General features: G+C 47.4%; 1 protein-coding gene across 1 annotated transcript; it reads left to right on the top strand.

Annotated features, from left to right (window-relative positions):
- The first annotated feature begins 4,221 nt into the window (after nucleotides 1-4,221).
- LOC129839637 (keratin, type I cytoskeletal 9-like) lies at nucleotides 4,222-19,107 on the top strand. The gene is made up of 11 exons (XM_055907168.1): nucleotides 4,222-5,189; nucleotides 6,767-6,849; nucleotides 9,842-9,998; nucleotides 10,222-10,383; nucleotides 10,701-10,826; nucleotides 12,238-12,381; nucleotides 13,916-14,066; nucleotides 16,057-17,061; nucleotides 17,314-17,811; nucleotides 17,854-18,120; nucleotides 18,496-19,107. Exons 1-11 carry the CDS (start codon nucleotides 4,659-4,661, stop codon nucleotides 18,534-18,536), a joined length of 3,165 nt encoding a protein of 1,054 aa, XP_055763143.1. The 5' UTR covers nucleotides 4,222-4,658; the 3' UTR covers nucleotides 18,537-19,107.
- Nucleotides 19,108-19,995: the final 888 nt, after the last annotated feature.

Genomic DNA, 19,995 nt, shown 5'->3' with positions numbered 1-19,995 from the left:
GTACACATACACGTTTTATATCTCCACAGTTACACAAGCTTTAAATACGTTTTATATCTCCATAGTTACACAAACTTTAAATACGTTTTATATCTCCACAGTTACACAAACTTTAAATACGTTTTATATCGCCATAGTTACACAAGCTTTAAATACGTTTTATATCTCCATAGTTACACAAGCTTTAAATACGTTTTTATTCTCCAAATTACTACACACTTTCCCACTCAAGGTGTTGTGTCCCCCTCCCCCTTCTTAATCTCCCACACCACCTCCCCCTCTCCCCCTTCTTAATCTCCCCCACCACCTCCCCCTCCTTAATAATAAGGCCTATAATTGTACCCAGGACTCCCGGGGCGACAGATGAGCAGAACACCTGAGCATCCTAACAGGTTCAATCATGACACCCTGACTGCTGTGCCAAGAGCCAATCTCTTGATTAATCTCTCCCTTTCTCTCTCCATTCTCCCACTATCATTCTCTCTGTATCTCTATCTCCTCACTCTCTTATCTCTCACACACTCTCTCCCTTTCTCTCTCCATTCTCCCACTATCATTCTCTCTTTATCTCATCACTCTCCTATCTCTCACACACTCTCTCCCTTTCTCTCTCCATTCTCCCACTATCATTATCTCTCTATCTCTATCTCCTCACTCTCTTCTCTCTCACACACACTCTCTCCCTTTCTCTCTCCATTCTCCCACTATCATTCTCTCTCTATCTCCTCACTCTCTTATCTCTCACACTCTCTCTCCCTTTCTCTCTCCTCCAGTGTCTCCCTCACCACTCTTCCTCTCTCCAACAATCCGTAAATCAATCTTAAACGTGTATCAAAAGTTTAGGCACAGGGCTCGCGGTTGGGAGGCCTCGAGCTGTACAGTGCACACACGGACAACACTTCAAATAAACCTATCTTTGATATCTGCATTTAAACGAAGCTTCATGTAAATGTCGTTATGCTTCATTTGATTACTTTCGCTGTGATGAACAACAACACCACCCAACCCCTTTGGTCTTGGTAAAGAAATGCAACCGGGCCACTTTGTTTGCACACAGCTGCAGGCAGCGTGAATGTGCTGGCTGCAAAACCGTGGGATCACAAAAGGAGAGATCTCTCCCCATGGTGGGTCGAATCGAAGAAGGGATTTGTCCCGAAGAGTGTCTTCTCTGATGTGTTTATTTATTTTTTATTATTATTCATTTGTGAAGATAAAAATCTGTTGCAAACTTTTGGAATCAGTCAAAAAGTCTAAAAGAGAGGCCATCATCTGGGGGAGATTTTGATTGGGTTACATAAATTCAAGTGTGGCTTGCATTGAATCACGCCATGTAGACCTGTCTCAGCCAGACATCTGTCATTATGTTGGTGTGAAAACAACAATCAATCATGAACTGTCATGATCATCACCTACACAAACTGGCACACCCAATGGGACACACACCCTGACTGACACACACACCCAATAGTACACACACACTGACTGACACACACACACGCACGCACACAAACACCACAAATTCAGAATTTTTGCTTAATGAGAACCGCCCTAATGGACCATTATGTAAAAGTAATAGAAAAACACTTGTGGTTATTTCCCTAATGGCTCCCTATTCCCTATGTAGTGCACTACTTTACCCTAATATACACCCCTAATGGCTCCCTATTCCCTACGTAGTGCACTACTTTACCCTAATATACACCCCTAATGGCTCCCTATTCCCTACGTAGTGCACTACTTTACCCTAATATACATCCCTAATGGCTCCCTATTCCCTACGTAGTGCACTACTTTACCCTAATATACATCCCTAATGGCTCCCTATTCCCTAAGTAGTGCACTACTTTACCCTAATATACATCCCTAATGGCTCCCTATTCCCTATGTAGTGCACTACTTTACCCTAATGGCTCCCTATTCCCTACGTAGTGCACTACTTTACCCTAATACATCCCTAATGGCTCCCTATTCCCTACATAGTGCACTACTTTACCCTAATGACTCCCTATTCCCTACATAGTGCACTACTTTACACTAATATACACCCCTAATGGCTCCCTATTCCCTACATAGTGCACTACTTTACCCTAATATACATCCCTAATGCACCCTATTCCCTACATAGTGCACTACTTTACCCTAATGGCTCCCTATTCCCTATGTAGTGCACTACTTTACCCTATTGGCTCCCTATTCCCTATGTAGTGCACTACTTTACCCTAATATACACCCCTAATGGCTCCCTATTCCCTACATAGTGCACTACTTTACCCTAAGATACATCCCTAATGGCTCCCTATTCCCTATGTAGTGCACTACTTTACCCTAACATACATCCCTAATGGCTCCCTATTCCCTACGTAGTGCACTACTTTACCCTAATGGCTCCCTATTCCCTACGTAGTGCACTACTTTACCCTAATGGCTCCCTATTCCTTACGTAGTGCACTACTTTACCCTAATATACATCCCTAATGCTCCCTATTCCCTATATAGTGCACTACTTTACCCTAATATACATCCCTAATGGCTCCCTATTCCCTACATAGTGCACTACTTTACCCTAATATACACCCCTAATGGCTCCCTAACCCCTACGTAGTGCACTACTTTACCCTAATGGCTCCCTATTCCCTACATAGTACACTACTTCACCCTAATATACACCCCTAATGCACCCTATTCCCTACATAGTGCACTACTTTACCCTAATGGCTCCCAAATCCCTACATAGTGCACTACTTTACCCTAATGGCTCCCTATTCCCTACATAGTGCACTACTTTACCCTAATGGCTCCCTATTCCCTACGTAGTGCACTACTTTACCCTAATGGCTCCCTATTCCCTACGTAGTGCACTACTTTACCCTAATATACACCCCTAATGGCTCCCTATTCCCTACGTAGTGCACTACTTTACCCTAATGGCTCCCTATTCCCTACATAGTGCACTACTTTACCCTAATGGCTCCCTATTCCTTACGTAGTGCACTACTTTACCCTAATATACATCCCTAATGCTCCCTATTCCCTATATAGTGCACTACTTTACCCTAAGATACATCCCTAATGGCTCCCTATTCCCTACATAGTGCACTACTTTACCCTAATATACACCCCTAATGGCTCCCTATCCCCTACGTAGTGCACTACTTTACCCTAATGGCTCCCTATTCCCTACATAGTACACTACTTCACCCTAATATACACCCCTAATGCACCCTATTCCCTACATAGTGCACTACTTTACCCTAATGGCTCCCAATTCCCTACATAGTGCACTACTTTACCCTAATGGCTCCCTATTCCCTACATAGTGCACTACTTTACCCTAATGGCTCCCTATTCCCTATGTAGTGCACTACTTTACCCTAATGGCTCCCTATTCCCTATGTAGTGCACTACTTCACCCTAATATACACCCCTAATGCACCTTATTCCCTACATAGTGCACTACTTTACCCTAAGATACATCCCTAATGGCTCCCTATTCCCTACGTAGTGCACTACTTCACCCTAATATACACCCCTAATGCACCCTAATCCCTACATAGTGCACTACTTTACCCTAATATACATTCCTAATGGCTCCCTATTCCCTACATAGTGCACTACTTTACCCTAATATACATCCCTAATGCACCCTATTCCCTACATAGTGCACTACTCTACCCTAATATACGTCCCTAATGCACCCTATTCCCTACATAGTGCACTACTTTACCCTAATGGCTCCCTATTCCCTACGTAGTGCACTACTTTACCCTAATGGCTCCCTATTCCCTACATAGTGCACTACTTTACCCTAATATACATCCCTAATGCACCCTATTCCCTATGTAGTGCACTACTTTACCCTAATATACATCCCTAATGGCTCCCTATTCCCTACATAGTGCACTACTTTACCCTAATGGCTCCCTATTCCCTACGTAGTGCACTACTTTACCCTAATATACATCCCTAATCCACCCTATTCCCTACATAGTGCACTACTTCACCCTAAGATACATCCCTAATGCTCCCTATTCCCTACATAGTGCACTACTTTACCCTAATATACATCCCTAATGGCACCCTATTCCCTACGTAGTGCACTACTTTACCCTAATATACATCCCTAATGCACCCTATTCCCTACATAGTGCACTACTTTCCAGTGGTGTTTAAAGTACCCAATTGTAAGTAGTGCTTTAAAGTATTTTTACTTCAGTACTTTACATCACTGCATAGTGCACTACTTCTCCAAAGAGCCCTGTGGGCTGTCCTGTGTACAGTGTGTGCAGTGCCACGCCCTTAGCCACGTGACAGTCACATTAATACTCAGTTCACCTCCCTGTACCTTCAGCTCCACCCAAAAGATCAAGGAACATTGGCCTGGGGCTGGGGGGTTCGGCTACCAGCGGCCAATTGCGCTTTACCGGGGCGTGGAGAGCGAGCCAGTGCCGCTGTATATATATCCATCACTTAATACTCTGGATATTAACACATGAAGCTCGGTGACAGTAGCCGCGGTCACAGGCTCTCTCAGCCGCTTCAGACCCTCGCCACCTCAGCAGCAGCAGCAAAAGCAGCAGTAGCGGTAGAGGACAGAAGACTGAAAGATAGGCAGTCTCTTTCTCTCGGCTAGGCCATAGTCATTGTTGTAGTCGTGATCAATGAGTCTGTCCGGGAAGCAGCGGTTCTCCGCCAACTCTTTCTCCGGGTTCGGGAGCCGGAAGATGGCATTGTCCTCCGCCGGGGGGTCGTCAATGCGCTCCAGCTTCGGGAGCAGAATGGGCATTGGGGTCGGAGGAGGAGGCGCTAGTCTCGGCTTCGGGAAGGGCTTTGGAGACGGTGGAGGAGGAGGGTTCAGGATGTCATCCTCCAGCCACATGGCAGGTCTGGGGAGTGGGATGAGCACCGGTGGCGGCGGCAGCGGGATGTTCGGTGGCGGTGGAGGCGGTGGAGGAGGAGGAGGTTTCGGGTACGGTGGAAGTGTCGAGGACACGTCCCTCGGGTTCGCCGGTAACGAGAAGCAGCACATGCACAACCTGAACGACCGCCTGGCCACCTACATGGAGAAGGTTCGCCAGCTGGAGGCGACCAACCACCAGCTGGAGGAGAAGCTGAAGACCTTCACCTTCAACAAGGTGGAGGCGCACGACCTGACCATCTACGACGCAACCCTCAAACCACTCATGGAGCAGGTAGGCGTTAAAACTATCTCCGTCTCTCTCCCTGGGCGAGCTTGCCATTTGGAAAAGTTGTGCGTAAAAAGCGCACAAGGACTATCCCACTGGACACACACTGGTTCAATCATTTCAATGAAATGACGTTGAACCAAAGTGGAACAGACGTTGAATTGACATACAGTATGTGCCCAGTGGGAGCCTACTGCTAAATGTCTTGGGATGTTTTTGCTAAAATAATATCCAGTATTGTAGATGATCTTATCTATATTTGCTGTAGTCATATGTGTTATTGAGTGCGTTATGGGGTATGTTATTGAGTGCATTATGGGTATGTTATTGAGTGCATTATGGGGTGTGTTTTTGAGTGCATTATGGGGTATGTTATTGAGTGCATTATGGGTATGTTATTGAGTGCATTATGGGGTGTGTTTTTGAGTGCATTATGGGGTGTGTTGTTGAGTGCATTATGGAGTATGTTATTGAGTGCATTATGGGGTGTGTTATTGAGTGCATTATGGAGTATGTTATTGAGTGCATTATGGGGTGTGTTATTGAGTGCATTATGGGGTATGTTATTGAGTGCATTATGGGGTGTGTTATTGAGTGCATTATGGGGTATGTTGTTGAGTGCATTATGGGGTATGTTGTTGAGTGCATTATGGGGTGTTGTTGTTGAGTGCATTATGGGGTATGTTATTGAGTGCATTATGGGGTGTGTTATTGAGTGCATTATGGGGTATGTTATTGAGTGCATTATGGGGTGTGTTATTGAGTGCATTATGGGGTATGTTGTTGAGTGCATTATGGGGTATGTTGTTGAGTGCATTATGGTTATTGAGTGCATTATGGGGTATGTTTATTGAGTGCATTATGGGGTATGTTATTGAGTGCATTATGGGGTATGTTATTGAGTGCATTATGAGGTATGTTATTGAGTGCATTATGGGCTATGTTACCGAGTGCATTATGGGGTATGTTATTGAGTGCATTATGGGGTATGTTATTGAGTGCATTATGGGGTATGTTAGTGAGTACATTGTGAGGTATGTTTATTGAGTGCATTATGGGGTATGTTGTTGAGTGCATTATGGGTAATGTTATTAAGTGCATTATGGGGTATGTTGTTGAGTGCATTATGGGTAATGTTATTAAGTGCATTATGGGGTATGTTGTTGAGTGCATTATGGTTATTGAGTATGTTATGGGGTTTGTTGTTGAGTGCATTATGGGGTATGTTATTGAGTGCATTATGGGGTATGTTATTGAGTGCATTATGGGGTATGTTATTGAGTACATTATTGTTTATATTATGGTTGTTGAGTACATTATTGGGTATGTTATTGAGTGCATTATGGGTATGTTATTGAGTGTATCATTTGAATACCTTACTACATGCCCTAAAAATACATTTGGCAATTATTTCTCAAACAATTATATGATATTTTTGAAAAGCATCATCATTTGTGAAATGGCTTGTGGGACACACACACACACACACACACACACACACACACACACACACACACACACACACACACACACACACACACACACACACACACACAGAGTCTGACTCCTGTCTCTATTTGCAGCTCATGGCTTTCCTGATACAGAACACTCAGATTGCCGTGGAGATCGACAACGCCAAGCTGACTGCTGACGACTTCAGAGTCAAGTAGGATGGATGGATGGATGGATAAATGGATGGATGGATAAATGGATGGAACATTTTGAGTAGATTGTCGTGGAAACTTGATTGAATTATTTTCTTCGTTAAGGTATCTCATTAATACATAGTGGACATGTCCTGAACAGTGAAACAGGATTTAAGTCCTGGAGGAGAACGTTTCTTTATGCACCACTCCCACACAGTTGTTACCGATATAATGAATCAACAATATATACACAGCAATATATACACAGCAATATATACACAGCAATATATACACAGCAATATATACAGTACACAGCAATATATACACAGCAATATATACACAGCAATATATACACAGCAATATATACACAGCAATATATACACAGCAATATATACACAGCAATATATACACAGCAATATATACACAGCAATATATACACAGCAATATATACAAAGCAATATACACACAACAATATATACACAGCAATATATACACAGCAATATATACACAGCAATATATACACAGCAATATATACACAGCAATATTTACACAACAATATATACACAGCAATATATACACAGCAATATATACACAGCAATATATACACAGCAATATATACACAGCAATATATACACAGCAATATATACACAGCAATATTTACACAACAATATATACACAGCAATATATACACAGCAATATATACACAGCAATATATACACAACAATATATACACAGCAATATAAACACTATGTCTCAATGAAGTAGGTACCAATAAATAAAATAATTCAATCAGCTGTTTATTTTATTTATTTTTTATTTCACCTTTATTTAACCAGGTAGGCAAATTGAGAACACGTTCTCATTTACAATTGCGACCTGGCCAAGATAAAGCAAAGCAGTTCGACACATACAACAACACATAGTTACACATGGAGTAAAACAAACATACAGTCAATAATACAGTGAAAATAAGTCTATATACAATATGAGCAAGTGAGGTGAGATAAGGGAGGTGAAGGCAAACAAAATATATATATAAATAAATAAAAATATATATAAAAAGGCCATGGTGGAGAAGTAAATACAATATAGCAAGTAAAAAAAATAACACTGGAATGGTTGGTTTGCAGTGGAAGAAGGTGCAAAGTAGAGATAGAAATAATGGGGTGCAAAGGAGCAAAATAAATAAATACAGTAGGTAAAGAGGTAGTTGTTTGGGCTAAATTATAGATGGGCTATGTACAGGTGCAGTAATCTATGAGCTGCTCTGACAGCTGGTGCTTAAAGCTAGTGAGGGAGATAAGTGTTTCCAGTTTCAGAGATTTTTGTAGTTCGTTCCAGTCATTGGCAGCAGAGAACTGGAAGGAGAGGCGGCCAAAGGAAGAATTGGTTTTGGGGGTGACCAGAGAGATATACCTGCTGGAGCGCGTGCTATGGGTGGGCGTTGCTATGGTGACCAGCGAGCTGAGATAAGGGGGGACTTTACCTAGCAGGGTCTTGTAGATGACCTGGAGCCAGTGGGTTTGGCGACGAGTGTGAAGCGAGGGCCAGCCAACGAGAGCGTACAGGTCGCAGTGGTGGGTAGTATATGGGGCTTTGGTGACAAAACGGATGGCACTGTGATAGACTGCATCCAATTTATTGAGTAGGGTTTTGGAGGCTGTAGCCTATAGATAGTCCAAACAACACAATTCATTACTTAATCCTCATCTTCTCCTACAGACCAAGTCTATTAGACAATTAGTCGTCAGGAAATGGCAAGGACGTGAATTAGAAGACACAGCTGTTAGCCTGGTACCAGTCTGTTTGTGCTAACATTCCACTCATTTTTACGCCGTGTCACATTCCAAACAGGCAGTGGCAAGGAGTGGAATGATAGCACGAACAGACAGGTGCCCAGGCTAACAGCTGTGGTTCGGGAGATGAAATGCTCACCGTTATCATAGGCTACTTCTGTAGGGTCTTTGCAACCCCACTGATTTTCTTAATTAATCTATCACTCTCAGATTACATAACATACATTTCTTATAACAAAACCATGGCAGGTATCGAGTTCACCTGACCCGGTGTTGAAATAATAGAACTAGAATGACTCTGTTTCTATGGTTGAAATGCTCACTGTGTGTAGCGTGTAGGCTATGAACTATTAGTCCTTATCTTGCAGTTATTAGTCCTTATCTTGCCGTTATCAATCAATCACCGTCATTTCTTAAACAACCTCTTAAAGGATCCACCCCTTTTTTCCAACTTTTGCCTAAAATGACATACCAGAATCTAACTGCCTGTAGCTCAGGACCTGAAGCAAGGATATGCATATTCTTGGTACCATTTGAAAGGAAACACTTTGAAGTTTGTGGAAATGTTAAATTAATGTAGGAGAGTATAACACATTAGACCTGGCAAAAGATAATACAAAGAACAAAACATGCGTTTTTTGTATTTTTTTTTGTAGCATCTTTGAAATGCAAGAGAAAGGCCATAATGTAATATTCCAGCCCAGGCGCAATTTAGATTTTGGCCAGCAGATGGCAGCAGTGCATGTGCAACGTTTTAGACTGATCCAATGAACCATTGAATTTCTGTTCAAAATGTTGTATCAAGACTGCCCAAATGTGCCTAATTGTTTTATTAATATATTTTCAAGTTCATAACTGTGCACTCTCCTCAAACAATAGCATGTTATTATTTAACTGTAATAGCTACTGTAAATTGGACAGTGCAGTTAGATTAACAAGAATGTAAGCTTTCTGCCCATATCAGATATGTCTATGTCCTGGGATATGTTTTCGTTACTTACAACTTCATGCTAATCACATTAGCCTACGTTAACTCAACCGTCCCTCGGGGGACCCATCGATCCTGTAGAGTTCAAGCCCTTTTTACATCAGCAGGTGTCACAAAAGGGCTTTACAGATACCCAGCCTAAAACCCCAAAGAGCTAACGGATCTGTCATTCATCTCTCTGGGCCTGTTACTATGGTGTCATCTCTATATTCATTGTATTTCTGCCAGGTGGGAGAATGAGCTGTCTTTGCGCCAGTGTGTGGAGGGGGACATCGGGGGTCTGAGGAACCTGCAGCGGGAGTTTGAGATGAACATCACAGCCATGATGCAGGACCTGCAGGGGTACCAGAACGAACGGGTCTCCATGGCGAAGAGCCACGAAGAGGTGAGGGCACACCTGTCTCTTTTTCTCTCGCTCTCTCTTTCTCCGTTTCTCTCTCGGTCTCTCTCGCTCTCTCTTACTCCGTTTCTCTCTCGGTCTCTCTCTCTCTCCCTCTCGGTTTCTCTCTTTGTCCATCTCTGTCTCCCGCTGTGTTTCTCTCTGTCTATCTCTCTCTTCCTCTGTGTTTCCCTCTCAACCTCTGACCCCTAACATGTGACCTCTCTAGGAGCTGTTGTCCATGCGTGGGGGGATGACTGGCCAGGTGAACGTGGATGTCCAGGCTGCTAAGAGCCAGGACTTGTCTCTGATGCTGGCTGAAGTCAGGTCGGAGTACGAGGCGGCCGTGGAGAAAAACCGCAGACAGGCCGAGGCCTGGTACATGAAACAGGTCTGTTACCACGCCAACGCAGGCACTACCACAGGCCAACATTAAAACATGTATCAGAGGTGCTGAGTGTGTGTGTGTGTGTGTGTGTGTGTGTGTGACATGCCTCTCTCTCTCTGTGTGTGTGTGTGTGTGTGTGTGTGTGTGTGTGTGTGTGTGTGTGTGTGTGTGTGTGTGTGTGTGTGTGTGTGTGTGTGTGTGTGTGTGTGTGTGTGTGTGTGTGTGTGTGTGTGTGTGTGTGTGTGTGTGTGTGTGTGTGTGTGTGTGTGTGTGTGTGTGTGTGTGTGTGTGTGACGTGTGTCTCTCTCTGTGTGTGTCAGGTGGAGATGAAGCAGGCAGAGTCGGCGGTGGTGATGGAGACGACCACAACGACCACGTCGGAGATGACAGAGTTACGGAACCGCTACCAGACCCTACAGATGGAATACCAGGGACTACGTATGGGGGTGGGTTACACACACACACTATGCAAACCCTACAGATGGAATACCAGGGACTACGTATGGGGGTGGGTTACACACACACACTATGCAAACCCTACAGATGGAATACCAGGGACTACGTATGGGGGTGGGTTACACACACACACTATACAAACCCTACAGATGGAATACCAGGGACTACGTATGGGGGTGGGTTACACACACACACTATACAAACCCTACAGATGGAATACCAGGGACTACGTATGGGGGTGGGTTACACACACACTATACAAACCCTACAGATGGAATACCAGGGACTACGTATGGGGGTGGGTTACACACACACACTATACAAACCCTACAGATGGAATACCAGGGACTACGTATGGGGGTGGGTTACACACACACACTATACAAACCCTACAGATGGAATACCAGGGACTACGTATGGGGGTGGGTTACACACACACACTATACAAACCCTACAGATGGAATACCAGGGACTACGTATGGGGGTGGGTCACACACACACACTATACAAACCCTACAGATGGAATACCAGAGACTACGTATGGGGGTGGGTTACACACACACTATACAAACCCTACAGATGGAATACCAGAGACTACGTATGGGGGTGGGTATACAAACCCTACAGATGGAATACCAGGGACTACGTATGGGGGTGGGTATACAAACCCTACAGATGGAATACCAGAGACTACGTATGGTGGTGGGTTACACACACACTATACAAACCCTACAGATGGAATACCAGGTACTACGTATGGGGGTGGGTTACACACACACTATACAAACCCTACAGATGGAATACCAGGGACTACGTATGGGGGTGGGTCACACACACTATACAAACCCTACAGATGGAATACCAGGGACTACGTATGGGGGTGGGTCACACACACACACTATACAAACCCTACAGATGGAATACCAGAGACTACGTATGGGGGTGGGTTACACACACACACTATACAAGCCCTACAGATGGAATACCAGAGACTACGTATGGGGGTGGGTATAAAACCCTACAGATGGAATACCAGGTACTACGTATGGGGGTGGGTCACACACACACTATACAAACCCTACAGTTGGAATACCAGGGACTACGTATGGGGGTGGGTCACACACACACTATACAAACCTTACAGATGGAATACCAGGGACTACGTATGGGGCTGGGTATACAAACCCTACAGATGGAATACCAGAGACTACGTATGGGGGTGGGTATACAGACCCTACCATGCCCTCTCACTCACTATACTCCCCAAATGTCCCCATTTCCCATCCCTATCATGCTAAATGTGTGTGTGTATTCTCTATGTGTGTGTGTCTTCCGTGTGTGTGTGTGTGTTTCCTTCGTGTCTCTCTCTCTGTGTTTGTCCCCCACCCTGCCCTGCTCCAGATAGCGAACCTAGAGGCCAGGCTGTTGGAGGTTCAGTCCCAGTTCCAGCAACGTCTGTCTGGGTATAGTGGCAAGGTGATGGGCCTGGAGGGAGAACTGACCTCCATAAGGGCCAGCACCACTGAGCAGAGCCAGGACTACCAGGTACAGTCACCATACCGCTATACTGAATCACTCACAAACACTGATTAGGGATTCAATCCAAGGCGCGTTACAGAGCAGCGTTACAGAGGAGCGTTACAGAGCAGCGTTACAGAGGAGCGTTACAGAGGAGCGTTACAGAGCAGCGTTACAGAGGAGCGTTACAGAGCAGCGTTACAGAGGAGCGTTACAGAGGAGCGTTACAGAGGAGCGTTACAGAGGAGCGTTACAGAGCAGCGTTACAGAGGAGCGTTACAGAGCAGCGTTACAGAGCAGCGTTACAGAGCAGCGTTACAGAGGAGCGTTACAGAGCAGCGTTACAGAGGAGCGTTACAGAGGAGCGTTACAGAGGAGCGTTACAGAGCAGCGTTACAGAGCAGCGTTACAGAGCAGCGTTACAGAGCAGCGTTACAGAGGAGCGTTACAGAGCAGCGTTACAGAGGAGCGTTACAGAGGAGCGTTACAGAGCAGCGTTACAGAGCAGCGTTACAGAGCAGCGTTACAGAGGAGCGTTACAGAGCAGCGTTACAGAGGAGCGTTACAGAGCAGCGTTACAGAGCAGCTCATGTAACAGTATAGCTTTACGTCCGTCCCCTCGCCCCGACCCGGGCGCGAACCAGGGACCCTCTGCGCACCCACGAAGCATCGTTACCCCTCTGCAAGGGGAACCACTACTTCAAGGTCTCAGAGCAAGTGACGTCACCGATTGAAAGGCTATTAGCACAAACCACCGCTAACTAGCTAGCCATTTCACATCCGTTACACTCACCCCCCTTTCGACCTCCTCCTTTTTCCGCAGCAACCAGTGATCCGGGTCAACAGTATCAATGTAACAGTATAACTTTAGTTCGTCCCCTCGCCCCGACACGGGCGCGAACCAGGGACCCTCTGCACACCTCAACAACAGTCACCCACGAAGCATCGTTACCCATCGCTCCACAAAAGCCGCGGCCCTTGCAGAGCAAGGGGAACCACTACTTCAAGGTCTCAGAGCAAGTGACGTCACCGATTGAAAGGCTATTAGCGCGCACCACCGCTAACTAGCTAGCCATTTCACATCCGTTACACTCACAATACGTATTTTCTCCAGCACGGATATCGCATTCATGGTAAGCGCTGCGAATGCCGGCTCAATCATAAATGACCTCTCCACTTCTCTCCCTCACTCCCTCTCTACCCATCCCCCCTCTCTCCCCCCCCTCTCTCTACCACCCTCTCTCTCTACCACTCTCTCTCTACCCCCTCTCTCTCAACCACCCTCTCTCCCCCTCTCTCTCTACCACCCTCTCTACCACCCTCTCTCTCTACCACCCTCTCTCCCTCCTCTCGCTCTACCCCCTCTCTCTTTACCACCCTCTCTCTCTACCTCCTCTCCCCCTCTGTCTTTCTCTGTCTACCTACCCTTCTCTCGCTCTCTCTCTACCTCCCCTTCTCTCCTCTCTACCTCCCCCTCTCTCGCTCTCTACCTCCCCCTTTCTCGCTCTCTACCTCCCCCTTTCTCGCTCTCTAACTCCCCCTCTCTCACTCGCTCTCCCAGATCCTTCTGAACATCAAGAGTCGTCTAGAGATGGAGATCCAGCAGTATAAGCATCTGCTGGAGGGAGCCGGCCTGGGAGGGGGCATGGTCTCTGGAGGGGCTGACCTGGGAGGGGGCACGGTGGTCTCTGGAGGGGCCGGGAGGTCGGCAGGTAAAACTTGTTAGTTAGGATCTCTCTCAGTCCATGCATGAAAGGATGATCTTTCAAGAGTCTGTAAAATACAAAAATACACAAAGAAAACATTTACAAAATTATGGAATCACAGCTCTTATCAAGTATTGAATACCACAGTATGAGTCATAAAACTCAGAAATGGTTCCAATCGTTTTTTCACCATTCATTTTTCCATCTGGGATTTTGGAACTACTTTTATTCAAGGTCTCTGTCTGGTGTAGGTTTACACTGGCGTGACGTGTTGATAACCTGGTCTGTGTCTGGTGTAGGTTTACACTGGCGTGACGTGTTGATAACCTGGTCTGTTACTGGTGTAGGCTTACACTGGCGTGACGTGTTGATAACCTGGTCTGTGTCTGGTGTAGGCTTACACTGGCGTGACGTGTTGATAAACGCGCAAATCTCTCCCGCCGGACAAGGTAACTTTTGTCAACAATTAGCATGTCAAATTTCTTTGAGTAAATTTAGGCGAATATATTGGTAAAACTCACACTGTCCGAGAGGACAGTCTTCCTGGGTATGACGCTACAAGCATGGCACACCTGTATTTGGGGAGTTTCTCCGATGGGAAGCGTCGCTGCACAGCTATTTTCAGGTCTCTACAGAGATGTTCTATCGGGTTCAAGTCTGGGCTCTGGCTGGGCAACTCAAGGACATTCAGAGACTTGTCCCAGAGCCACTCCTGTGTTGTCTCGGCTGTGTGCTAAGGGTCGTTGCTTAGGGTACTGAGCGCTCTGGAGCAGGTTTTCATCAAGGGTCTCTGTACTTTGCTCTGTTCATCTTTCCCTCAATCCTGACTAGTCTCCCAGTCCCTGTCGCTGAAAAACATCCCCACAGCATGATGCTGCCACCACCATGCTTCACCGTAGGGATGGTGGCAGGTTTCCTCCAGACGTGACACTTGGCATTCAGGCCAAAGAGTTCAATCTTGGTTTCATCCGACAAGAGAATTACGTTTGTCATGTTTAGTTGCCTCTTGGAAAAATCCAGCCGGGCTGTCATGTGACTTTTACTAAGGAGTGGCTTCTGTCTGGCCACTCTATCATAAAGGCCTGATTGGTGTAGTGCTGCAGGGATGGTAGTCCTTCTGGAAGGTTCTCCACAGAGGAACTCTGGAGCTCTGTCAGAGTGACGATCAGGTTCTTGGTCACCTCCCTGACCAAGGCCCTTCTCCCCCGACTGCTCAGTTTGGCCAGGCGGCCAGCTCTAGGAAGAGTCTTGGTGGTTCCAAACTTCTTCCATTTATGAATGATGGAGGCCACTGTGTTCTTGGGGACCTTCAATGCTGCAGAAATCTTTTGGTACCATTCCCCAGATCTGTGCCTCGACACAATCCTGTCTCGGAGCTCTACGGACAATTCCTTTGACCTCATGGCTTGGTTTTTGCTCTGACATGCACTGTCAACTGTGGGACCTTATATAGACAAGTGTGTGCCTTTCCCAATCATGTCCAATCAATTGAATTTACCACAGGTGGACTCCAATCAAGTTGTAGAAATATCTCAAGGATGATCAATGGAAACAGGATGCACCTGAACTCAATTTTGAGTCTCATAGCAAAGGGTCTGAATGCTTATGTAAATAAGGTATTTCAGTTTTTTATTTTTAATACATTTGCAAAAATGTCTAAAAACCTGTTTTCGCTTTGTCATTATGGGGTATTGGGTGTAGATTGAGGAAAAACATTTATTTAATAACTTTTAGAATAAAGGTTAGGGTTAGTAACAAAATGTGGGAAAAAGGAAGGGGTCTGAATACTTTCCGAATGCACAGCAAACCTACACCAAACACACGCTTAATTTGAAGTGTTTTGTAAAATTCACGACGTGAACTATTAATGGCATGAAAAATCATTGGAACCATTTGTGTGTTTTTATGGGTAATATGACGCATCCACTGCGGCGGACTATTGCATCATATGTAAATGTTTTAAAGGTCTTATTAACACGTTTGTCTATGTACTCAGGTAAGGCTGTTGTGACCAGGACCACTGTGTTGGAGGTGAAATCCTCGGCAAAATCAGGAGGAGGTACAGCGCCATCAGCAGGAGGCACGGTGCCATCAACAGGAGGCACGGTGCCATCAGCAGGAGGCACGGCGCCATCAGGAGGCGTCACGGCGCCATCAGGAGGCGTCACGGCGCCATCAGCAGGAGGCACGGCGCCATCAGCAGGAGGCACGGCGCCATCAGCAGGAGGCACGGCGCCATCAGGAGGCGGCAAGGCGCCATCAGCAGGAGGCACGGCGCCATCAGCAGGAGGCACGGCGCCATCAGCAGGAGGCACGGCGCCATCAGCAGGAGGCACGGCGCCATCAGGAGGAGGCACGGCGCCATCAGCAGGAGGCACGGCGCCATCAGCAGGAGGCACGGCGCCATCAGCAGGAGGCACGGCGCCATCAGCAGGAAGCACGGCGCCATCAGCAGGAGGCACGGCGCCATCAGCAGGAGGCACGGCGCCATCAGGAGGCGGCACGGCGCCATCAGCAGGAGGCACGGCGCCATCAGCAGGAGGCACGGCGCCATCAGCTGCCGGCACGGCGCCATCAGCTGCCGGCACGGCGCCATCAGCAGGCGGCACGGCGCCATCAGGAGGAGGCACGGCGCTATCAGCAGGCGTCACGGCGCCATCAGGAGGCGTCACGGCGCCATCAGGAGGAGGCACGGCGCCATCAGGAGGCGTCACGGCGCCATCAGCAGGAAGCACGGCGCCATCAGCAGGTGTCACGGCGCCATCAGCAGGCGTCACGGCGCCATCAGCAGGAGGCACGGCGCCATCAGCAGGCGTCACGGCGCCATCAGGAGGAGGCACGGCGCCATCAGCAGGCGTCACGGCGCCATCAGGAGGAGGCACGGCGCCATCAGCAGGCGTCACGGCGCCATCAGGAGGAGGCACGGCGCCATCAGCAGGCGTCACGGCGCCATCAGCAGGTGGCACGGCGCCATCAGCAGGAGGCACAGCGCCATCAGCAGGCATCACGGCGCCATCAGGAAGAGGCACAGCCCAATCAGTAGGAGGCACGGCGCCATCAGCAGGCATCACGGCGCCATCAGCAGGCGTCACGGCGCAATCAGCAGGAGGCACAGCCCAATCAGGAGGAGGCACAACGCCATCAGCTGCCGGCACGGGGCCATCAGCAGGAGGCACAGCCCAATCAGTAGGAGGCACGGCGCCGTCAGCTGCCGGCACGGGGCCATCAGCAGGAGGCACAGCCCAATCAGTAGGAGGCACGGCGCCGTCAGCTGCCGGCACGGCGCCATCAGCAGGAGGCACAGCCCAATCAGTAGGAGGCACGGCGCCGTCAGCAGGCGTCACGGCGCCATCAGCAGGAGGCACGGCGCCATCAGCAGGAGGCACGGCGCCATCAGCTGCCGGCACGGCGCCATCAGCAGGAGGCACAGCCCAATCAGTAGGAGGCACGGCGTCATCAGCAGGCGTCACGGCGCCATCAGCAGGAGGCACGGCGCCATCAGCTGCCGGCACGGCGCCATCAGGAGGAGGCACAGCCCAATCAGTAGGAGGCACGGCGCCATCAGCAAGCGTCACGGCGCCATCAGGAGGAGGCACGGCCCAATCAGTAGGAGGCACGGCGCCATCAGGAGGAGGCACGGCGCCATCAGGAGGAGGCGCCGCAATGGTGTCCGGAGGGGGACCAGCTCTGATGTCATCAGGAAGCGTCGTGTTAGTGTCCGGCGGGGGACCAGCTCTGATGTCATCAGCAGGTGGCACGACGCCATCAGCAGGCAGCACGGTGTCATCAGGAGGTGCCACGATGGTGTCTGGTGGGGGAACAGCCATGATGTCATCAGGAGGCGTCGCGATACTTTCCGGCGGGGGACCAGCCACTGTGTCATCAGGAGGTGCTGCGATGGTGTCCGGCGGGGGAACAGCCATGGCGGGAGGTACAGCTATGGTGTCATCAGGAGGTGGCACTGTGTCCGGCGGAGATTCTATGATGATGTCATCGGGCGGGGGCATGACCGTGTCCGGTAGCAACTCGTCTTCCACCAGCGTGTCGACCACCATGGAAGGTGAGCATAGAGATATAATAACTAGACCAGCTCCACCATGGAAAGTGAGCATAGAGATATAATAACTAGACCAGCTCCACCATGGAAGGTGAGCATAGAGATATAATAACTAGACCAGCTCCACCATGGAAAGTGAGCATAGAGATATAATAACTAGACCAGCTCCACCATGGAAGGTGAGCATAGAGATATAATAACTAGACCAGCTCCACCATGGAAGGTGAGGATAGAGATATAATAACTAGACCAGCTCCACCATGGAAGGTGAGCATAGAGATACAATAACTAGACCAGCTCCACCACAGGTGATGTTAGAGATATTACAATGTTGAAAAAAAGATTTTGCTACTCAATGTCTTTCTCTCTCTCTTCCAGGTAAAGTCTCAACTGGTGATATTACCATAGTACCCATGTAGTGATTCCCTTCTCTGATCCACGTCACAACACTCTCCAGGACCACGGAACCCCCTACGCCTACGGAACCCCCTACGCCTGAACCTCATGACGTGTAGTCTCTCTCTCTACTACTAACACACAGCTCACCTGGCAGAACACACAGTCCACATTCTGACCTGAACATCATGACGTGTAGTCTCTCTCTCTACTACTAACACACAGCTCACCTGGCAGAACACACAGTCCACATTCTGACCTGAACCTCATGACGTGTAGTCTCTCTCTCTACTACTAACACACAGCTCACCTGGCAGAACACAGTCCACATTCTGACCTGAACATCATGACGTGTAGCCTCTCTCTCTACTACTAACACACAGCTCACCTGGCAGAACACACACAGTCCACATTCTGACCTGAACATCATAACGTGTAGTCTCTCTCTCTACTACTAACACACAGCTCACCTGGCAGAACACACACAGTCCACATTCTGACCTGAACATCATGACGTGAAGCCTCTCTCTCTACTGTTTTATTTAAATGACATTTGACGTTTCCATTTATAATAAAAACCTGACCCTACAATGAGATGGTGTTTTTCTCTGTGTTTTACTGAATGTTTCATTGTTTAAGATGACGCTGCATTGATCGTGTGTTAAATCAAAGGATCTATGATACATGTCTTTTAGATTAGAAGGAATGGAATTCACTGGGCAGGGGAACCTGATCCTGGATCAGAACTCTGACACTCTTCCTGAATACCAGGGCCCAGGAGACGAGACGTAATCTGGGGCCTAGAAACTCGTTTTCGTGGGCTGTTTTCACAGATTAGATGAATCCAGGAGACGAGGCGTAATCTGGGGCCTAGAAACTTGTTTTTGTGGGCTGTTTTCACAGATTAGATGAAACCAGGAGACGAGACGTAATCTGGCGCCTAGAAACTCGTTTTTGTGGGCTGTTTTCACAGATTAGATGAATCCAGGTTTAATCGAGTCAAAATGTGGTTGAATGAAAATCAGCTGACCTCAGACTATATGCTCCCTCCTGATCTTTTATTTAACTTTTATTTAACCTTTATTTAACTAGGCAAGTCAGTTAAAAACAAATTCTTATTTACAATGACGGCGTACCCCGGCCAAACCCGGACGACAGTGGGCCAGTTGTGCGCCGCCCTATGGGACTCCCAATCACAGCCGGATGTGATACAGCCTGGATCTGTGACTCTACATTTATAAACTGGTGTCCCAGACACAGATTAAACCTAGTCCTGGAAGAAACACCAATCTCCATTCAAAGGGTGTTGAAGCCATATAAATGTATGAACTCTGGTTTAGTCCAAATCCACACAGTAATAATCTTATGACTCAGTATGTTTGTGGTTTAGTGAAGTCCAAATCCACACAGTAGTAATTCTATGACTCAGTATGTTTGTGGTTTAGTGAAGTCCAAATCCACACAGTAGTAATTCTATGACTC

This window comes from Salvelinus fontinalis, chromosome 40, assembly GCF_029448725.1.
Source record: "Salvelinus fontinalis isolate EN_2023a chromosome 40, ASM2944872v1, whole genome shotgun sequence".
In the NCBI taxonomy this organism is placed as follows: Eukaryota; Metazoa; Chordata; class Actinopteri; order Salmoniformes; family Salmonidae; genus Salvelinus; species Salvelinus fontinalis.
This window is presented reverse-complemented; position numbering and strand designations above follow the sequence as displayed.